The sequence below is a fragment of the Hyperolius riggenbachi genome, chromosome 12 (genome assembly GCF_040937935.1).
Source record: "Hyperolius riggenbachi isolate aHypRig1 chromosome 12, aHypRig1.pri, whole genome shotgun sequence".
Lineage (NCBI taxonomy): Eukaryota > Metazoa > Chordata > Amphibia > Anura > Hyperoliidae > Hyperolius > Hyperolius riggenbachi.
In genome coordinates, this window is record NC_090657.1 from 46,776,510 (window position 1) to 46,784,698 (window position 8,189).

General features: G+C 49.5%; 1 protein-coding gene across 1 annotated transcript in view; it reads right to left on the minus strand.

Annotated features, from left to right (window-relative positions):
* LOC137541184 (NXPE family member 4-like) overlaps nucleotides 1–5,521 on the minus strand; it is a 128,519-nt gene extending 122,998 nt beyond the window's left edge. Inside the window, exon 1 of the mRNA XM_068262357.1 lies at nucleotides 5,439–5,521. Coding sequence (XP_068118458.1) covers nucleotides 5,439–5,449 — 11 coding nt within the window. The 5' untranslated portion in view covers nucleotides 5,450–5,521. The remainder of the gene's footprint in view (nucleotides 1–5,438) is intronic.
* Nucleotides 5,522–8,189: the final 2,668 nt, after the last annotated feature.

An 8,189-nucleotide genomic window follows, 5' to 3' on the forward strand; every position in this document is an offset into this window, starting at 1 on the left:
TATAGGTTAGATATGTAGCTGCCCCCCAGTGTAGGTTAGATTAGGTAGGTGACCCCCAGTATCGGTTAGATATGTAGCTGCCCCCCAGTGTAGGTTAGATTAGGTAGGTGCCCCCCAGTATAGGTTAGATAGGTAGCTGTCCCCTATAATGGAGGGGGGAGCCGGAGCCGCGCGGAGGGCAGCCCGACCTCTCCCTCCCTCTCCTGGGCCGCCCTCCGTGCTCCCCCCTCAGATGCAGAGCGAGCAGCCAGGAAGCGCTGTTTACAACTCACCTCCCTGGCTCCAAGCGCTGCTCTCTCGCCACCGGTCTTCTCCTATCTGCCTACACGCTGATACACACGCTGCTTCCGGCTAAACAGGAAGCAGCGTGTGTATCAGCATGTATACAGAGAGGAGACAGGCGGCGAGAGAGCAGCGCTTGGAGCCAGGGAGGTTAGTTGTAAACAGCGCTTCCTGGCTGCTCGCTCTGCATCTGAGGGGGAAGCATGGAGGGCGGACCAGGAGAGGGAGGGAGAGGTCAGGCTGCCCTCCCCGCGGCTCCGGCTCCCCCCTCCATTACAGCACCCCCCTCCCAACCGCGCCCCAGGCGGCAGCATGCCCCGCATGGCCCTATAAACGGGCCTGATTGTGTGCGTAAACCTTTATGCACAGTAAAACTACACAGTGCGCATTACAACTGCACAGCGTACGCTGGGAATATGTTTTACAACTGGAACTACATAGCGCGTATTACTTTGAGCGCATAGAAGATTATGCGCGCAATGTTAACATTTGTCAGCTGTTTTTGGCTTATATAAGCTTTGCTCAACAACACTTGCTTCAGAATAGTTTGAGACTGCGCAAGTGTTATTTGTTTGTATGTGTCCTTGACATTTTTCAGCTGTTTTTGGCCTATGTGTATTTTTCATTGTTTTTTATTAAGTAGTAATTAAATTGTGTTGGTCATATGTACTATGCCAAGCAACCATAAAGTTTATTGATTGTATATCGCTGTAGGCAATGTAACATGTGGATACTGTGTAGTGTGACTTGTGTTGCGTACTGTGTAATGGGTGTGGTATGAATGCATACTGTGAACTTAGATGGTATAGTTAATCAAATGCGATTGCTGACACAAACGTTTAATGTAAGAGAAGCTGCAGCACACTGCTGGGGACACTGCGAAGCTGCAGCACACTGCTGGGGACACTGCGAAGCTGCAGCACACTGCTGGGGACACTGCGAAGCTGCAGCACACTGCTGGGGACAATAAAGCTGCAGCACACTGCTGGGGACACTGCGAAGCTGCAGCACACTGCTGGGGACACTGCAAAGCTGCAGCACACTGCTGGGGACAATAAAGCTGCAGCACACTGATAGGGACACTGCGAAGCTGCAGCACACTGCTGGGGACACTGTGAAGCTGCAGCACACTGATAGGGACACTGCAAAGCTGCAGCACACTGCTGGTGATGCTGTGACGCTGCAGCACACTGCTGGGGACACTGTGAAGCAGCAGCACTCTGCTGGAGACACTGTGAAGCTGCAGCACACTGCTGGGGACAGTGTGAAGCAGCAGTAAACTGCTGGGGACACTGTGAAGCTGCAGCACTCTGCTGGGGACACTGAAGCTTCAGCACTCTGCTGGGGACACTGTGAAGCTGCAGCACTCTGCTGGGGACACTGTGAAGCTGCAGCACACTGCTGGGGACACTGTGAAGCTGCAGCACACTGCTGGGGACATTGTGAAGCTGCAGCACACTGCTGGGGACACTGTGAAGCTGCAGCACACTGCTGGGGACACTGTGAAGCTGCAGCACACTGCTGGGGACACTGTGAAGCTGCAGCACACTGCTGGGGACACTGTGAAGCTGCAGCACACTGCTGGGGACACTGTGAAGCTGCAGCACACTGCTGGGGACACTGTGAAGCTGCAGCACACTGCTGGGGACACTGTGAAGCTGCAGCACACTGCTGGGGACACTGTGAAGCTGCAGCACACTGCTGGGGACACTGTGAAGCTGCAGCACACTGCTGGGGACACTGTGAAGCTGCAGCACACTGCTGGGGACACTGTGAAGCTGCAGCACACTGCTGGGGACACTGTGAAGCTGCAGCACACTGCTGGGGACACTGTGAAGCTGCAGCACACTGCTGGGGACACTGTGAAGCTGCAGCACACTGCTGGGGACACTGTGAAGCTGCAGCACACTGCTGGGGACACTGTGAAGCTGCAGCACACTGCTGGGGACACTGTGAAGCTGCAGCACACTGCTGGGGACACTGTGAAGCTGCAGCACACTGCTGGGGACACTGTGAAGCTGCAGCACACTGCTGGGGACACTGTGAAGCTGCAGCACACTGCTGGGGACACTGTGAAGCTGCAGCACACTGCTGGGGACACTGTGAAGCTGCAGCACACTGCTGGGGACACTGTGAAGCTGCAGCACACTGCTGGGGACACTGTGAAGCTGCAGCACACTGCTGGGGACACTGTGAAGCTGCAGCACTCTGCTGGGGACACTGTGAAGCTGCAGCACTCTGCTGGGGACACTGTGAAGCTGCAGCACACTGCTGGGGACACTGTGAAGCTGCAGCACACTGCTGGGGACACTGTGAAGCTGCAGCACACTGCTGGGGACACTGTGAAGCTGCAGCACACTGCTGGGGACACTGTGAAGCTGCAGCACACTGCTGGGGACACTGTGAAGCTGCAGTACACTGCTGGGGACACTGTGAAGCTGCAGCACACTGCTGGGGACACTGTGAAGCTGCAGTACTCTGCTCGGGACACTGTGAAGCTGCAGCACTCTGCTGGGGACACTGTGAAGCTGCAACACACTGCTGGGGACACTGTGAAGCTGCAACACACTGCTGGGGACACTGCAAAGCTGCAGCACACTGCTGGGGACACTGTGAAGCTGCAGCACACTGCTGGGGACACTGTGAAGATGCAGCACACTGCTGGGGACACTGTGAAGCTGCAGTACTCTGCTGGGGACACTGTGAAGCTGCATCACACTGCTGGGGACACTGTGAAGCTGCAACACACTGCTGGGGACACTGCGAAGCTGCAGCACACTGCTGGGGACACTGTGAAGCTGCAGCAAACTGCTGGGGACACTGTGAAGCTGCAGCAAACTGCTGGGGACACTGTGAAGCTGCAGTACACTGCTGGGGACACTGTGAAGCTTCAGCACACTGATGGTGACATTGTGAAGCTGCAGCACACTGCTGGGGACACTGAAGCTTCAGCACACTCATAGGGACACTGTGAAGCTGCAGCACTCTGCTGGGGACGCTGTGAAGCTGCAGCACACTGCTGGGGACACTGTGGCGCTGCAGTACACTGCTGGGGATGCTGTGAAGCTGCAGCACACTGCTGGGGATGCTGTGAAGCTGCAGCACACTGCTGGGGACACTGTGAAGCTGCAGCACACTGATGGGGACGCTGTGAAGCTGCAGCACACTGATGGGGACACTGTAAAGCTGGGACATGGTATGTGCTGGTGCTACCATAGAGGTAAAGGGGACAATTGGCCCAGGGCCCCTGAGTTCTGCACTGCTGGACCCCAAGTTGCCCCCCCCCCCCCTCCTTCAATTTTTTTTTCTGTTCTGAAGCTGTGCCTCAGTGGCTGGCCTCTATTATGGGGGCTACATATCTGCTCCTGCTCCATTGCAACCAAAGCAAAAGAACATTGAACAATGCAAAAACAGCAGAATGTATACAAGCACTGAATAATTCAATTAGAAACATTGGGAATTTTATTACACACTCCGCATAATAAATTATGCGCACAATGAATTATCGATGCACAATCAATTAATTATGCGCACAATGACCTAATTCCAAACCAAAACTCTTTATTGTTTCACTACTGACTGCTATCAAATTAACACGCATTCTACTGTATAGCGCGTGCAGAGTTACGTCGTATGCGGGTTATGAAATAGCACTGTTTAGTGAAACAACCTCCAAATCTGTTACCTCAGCTTGGATTCAATAACACATGCAATCGACACAATACAGGCAGTGCCCTACTTACAAACAGGTTCCGTTCTGGGAGATTGTTTGTAAGTTAAATTTGTTTGTAAGTTGAGCCCTGTGTTAAACATAGTAAAACGTGCATAAATGATTTACTTTCAGACAAGTCTGGATCTGGATGTATAGTATAAACCATATTTTTTGGTTGTTTTCAATGTGTGTTTGAGGCCGATTTCAGACTGCCGGCTGTCTGACCGCCAAAAACAGGCCTTCGGGAATTACCGTGTTAATATGCGGTAATACCCATCTGGCAGCTGGCCAAGGGGGAAGTTAGGTTCACTTCCTGCTGGCCAATCGATGACGTGCACGGAAGCAAAATTGTTAAAATATGCTTTTGCGCATGCACAATGCAAAAAACTGCATCAGTGTGGTACAGTAAAAATACTCCACTGCATTGGCCCGGTGGGAAAGGACCCTAAAGTGGTTAAAACTACAAAGGGCTTTTATAGTGTTTTGAACTACTTACAACAGTTTACACGATACTGTAACATTTAACAACAAAAATATGTAATAAAAAACTGTATATTTTACGTTGTTTTTATCTCTGAAACATTGTAATGCGAGTCGTTTGTAAGTAGGGGACTTTGAGCCCTTTTCCACTGCTGCCTGTGCATACGCCCGCGATTGCACTGCGGTGCGTACCCGCAAACAGAAATTTCCACAAACCAAGATTGCGCACGATCACGTCGATAATTGCGCAGCCTGATGCTTGCTTGCAGGTAAAAAAAACTACGCACAGTAGTGGTAAACGAGCATCGCGATTTACTTGTAAATCTGGGGTAGTATACTCGGTACTAGGGAAATAAATCTTGTCTTTCAATCACGTCAGATAAACCATACATCAGAACAAGCCAGTTGTTCTGAAAGAAGACTGTTTTCCAGCATGCGTGTGCCAAGCCTCTATAACGGACCTTGCACAGAATAATAATAATAAGTGACATTCAGAATACAATGGCACAAAGTTATGCATAGCATGAAATGCAGGGGCGTATCTGGGTAATATAGCGCCTATGGCAAACACTGAAATTGCGCCCCCCTTCCCTTCTAAAAACAACATCCTTTCTTGCATACATGTGTTATGGTTGCTTTTGTGTTTAGGCTCAGGATATTTCTGAGGTTACTTTTTTAATTTTATTAGTTATTCACTCTCTGTCCTCTTTTCTAACACTAAGCCAAGTGCGCCCTACATGTATAAGTTAAGTCATGTTCCCCAGATAAGAGTTAATCTGATCTGAGGTCTGAATGACATGGAGGCAGGCAGGGCGATGCCACACAGGAGCAGGCATGGCGGCACAGCACAGGGCAAACATGGAGCCCATGGTGCTGTGGCGCCCGTGGAACAAGCCATGCCTGCACCCCTCTAGATACGCCTCTGATGAAATGTCAAAACAATATAAAGAAAAAACTATCATACCTGAAAACCATATTGCAGCTCTGTCACTTCTAGTCACTCCTCTGCTCTTCTCTTCTCACTACAGCTCTTCAGGTATTTTATTGCTAGTGCCAAAGTGCAGCATGTAGGCACATGAGGTGGCTCCTGGATGCCTTCACAAATACGAGCCAGCTGGAGTCTGGATGATGAGTGCTCCGCCCGCTCAGCTAGCTGTGTTATCTATATGCAGCTAGAAATAAGGAAGGGGTGTGAAAACAAGTCTTACAGGCTAAGCCAGCATTGTAAATTAACCCTTATCACACTACTACTAAAGTACACCTGAAAGGTGCTTGGAGAAAACGTAATACATTTGTAACTAAACAGACCTGACCTCAGAATTTCGTTTCTGCTCTAAGGGCTCGTTTCCACTAGTGCGGTGCGGAATCGCCTGCATTCCACCGCGGACAAAATCGCATGCGGGTGCGATTCCGCATGCGTTTTTGCCGCGATTTCGCATGCGATTCCGCATAGGTAAGGCTGTATGCGATTTTAACCATGTCACTGCCTGAGTGAAATAACATTAATACCTATGCGAAATCGCATGCGATTTCGCGTCAAAAAACGCATGGTCACCCCGCATGCGATTTCCCTATTAGTTACATTAGCGGCGATTCGCGCACATTCCTTCTGCAGGCGAAATCTGACGGCCCTGCCGTGCAGATTTCTGCCGCACCAAAAAACGCTGCCGCAGCCGCACAAGTGGAAACAGCCCCATCCACTTACATTACCTATACGAATCCGCGTGCAGTGCCCGCATGCGGATTCGCTATAGTGGAAACGGGCCCTAAAAGATAAGCAAAAGCATAATAATATTTCTTTGTTACAGCTGATACAAATCCTGCAATATATCGGCAGTGTGTCTACCTCCTGCTTTCATGGAAGCAGACATAGGGTTAACATCCTGTGTTAGGCCCGGTGCACACCAAAACCCACTAGCAAATCTGCAAAATGCTAGCAGATTTTAAAACGCTTTTTCTTATTTTTTTGTAGCGTTTAAGCTAGCATTTTGCGGTTTTGGGAAGCGTTTTTAGTAGATTTCATATATTGTTACAGTAAAGCGGTTACTGAAAAAACGCTCTGAACTGCTGTTTTTCAGAGCGGTTTGCGTTTTTCCTATACTTTACATTGGAGGAAGAAACGCATCCGCAATCCAAAAAATTCCTCACCCTGGGAGTATGCGTTTCAGCAAAACGCCTCCCGCTCTGGTGTGACCCACCCCTTTGAGATACATTGACCAAGCGTATCCGCAGCCGCAAGCGGCTGCAGAAAAGCCCAAGAAGCCGCTCGGTGTGCACCAGCCCTCAAATTAGCTGATCTGCCGAGGCAGCCAGCTGACACAGCTGAGAGATCAAATTACACTCCTCGTGATTAGTCACAGATGAGGGGGATTTCGACAGGTTAAACTCTCTAAATACATACAGAGTGCATTTCTTTAGGTTTCCCTTCTGTCCCATGAAAGGTTCAGGTCCACTTTAAAATAAAAAAAATAAAAAAAGGGCCTGATCAATAATGTTGTATACTTAAACAATTTATCTCACACTCTTTTTATAATGCAGGCTTGTCGCCTCAAATATGTACATTGTAAGCTGTTACACTGTGCTTACATTCTTACTAAACAGGTTACAGGCAGGAGCACTCATTCATTTGAGTGTCGCTATACTCACTTTACAAACAATTTTTTATTCCCATCTCTAATTTACATACTGTCCATTATCTCCACGAGGCATTTCAAGGCAGGTCTAGCTTAATAAGTAGAATCTATAAGGAAGTTAGCCAAGTGGCCACAAGATGGCACTAACTTAGATTGAAATCAGTTTCAGCTAAACTAGTGGAAGTTAGTGGATCGGCCACAAGATGGCACTAACTCAGACCAGAGCCCCAAGTCACTAGTGAGGGCCGGAACAATAGCGTTCCAGACGGCCACTGATGACGTAAGAGTCAGGAACGAGGGGATGTGAATATGCAGTGCGCCCTAGGCGCCCATGGATTGCGCACTAAGGCTAGCCCCGGGTATAAGAGACGTCGGCGCCCTAGTGACATCAGCCCCTGATGAGTCCATTGGACGAAACGCGTTGGGCGTGACCAGGAGCGCTGACGTCACTGGGAGCTAGGTGGAAACGCGGATGGTCAGGAGACAGGCTGCTACGAGAAGCAGGGAAATCGGGACACCGACACCGCCAGCAGAGGAGCTTTACTGTTGGGCTGCAATGCCCGAGATGCCTGATATCCTCCTATATACGTGAGTGCGTTGATATTGCGCAGGCCATAATTTTTAGCTAAACTGTTTTACGCTATGTGTGCTTTTATACTATCTTTTACATGTGGAACTAATCATTAAATACGGATTATCTAACTGTGAACAAAGGAGTTGTGGAAGCTGTTATTGGAGTTGGCCGCTCTAAAGGCTAAGCGCTAGACCCACCTGGACTGTGAGGTGGTGTCCATCTGGTGAGCTGCTAGTGTGGAGGGGCTGTAGAGACCACGATTGATGCACATTTGAGCACATATGCACGTGCGGGGGACTTGTATTCTGTGATTACAGTAATGCACTATGTGCGGTTGTCTATTTTTTGAATTGTAGAAAGGAAGAGGAGCGCTGTCACATCATTACTGACTGCTATACTCACAATGTAAAATATCCACTAGGGGCTTAATTCACTAAACCGTGAAAACTCATATCACGTCTGTTTTCACGCGCATTTTCACTTTTGCGCACGATCACGAATTATCATG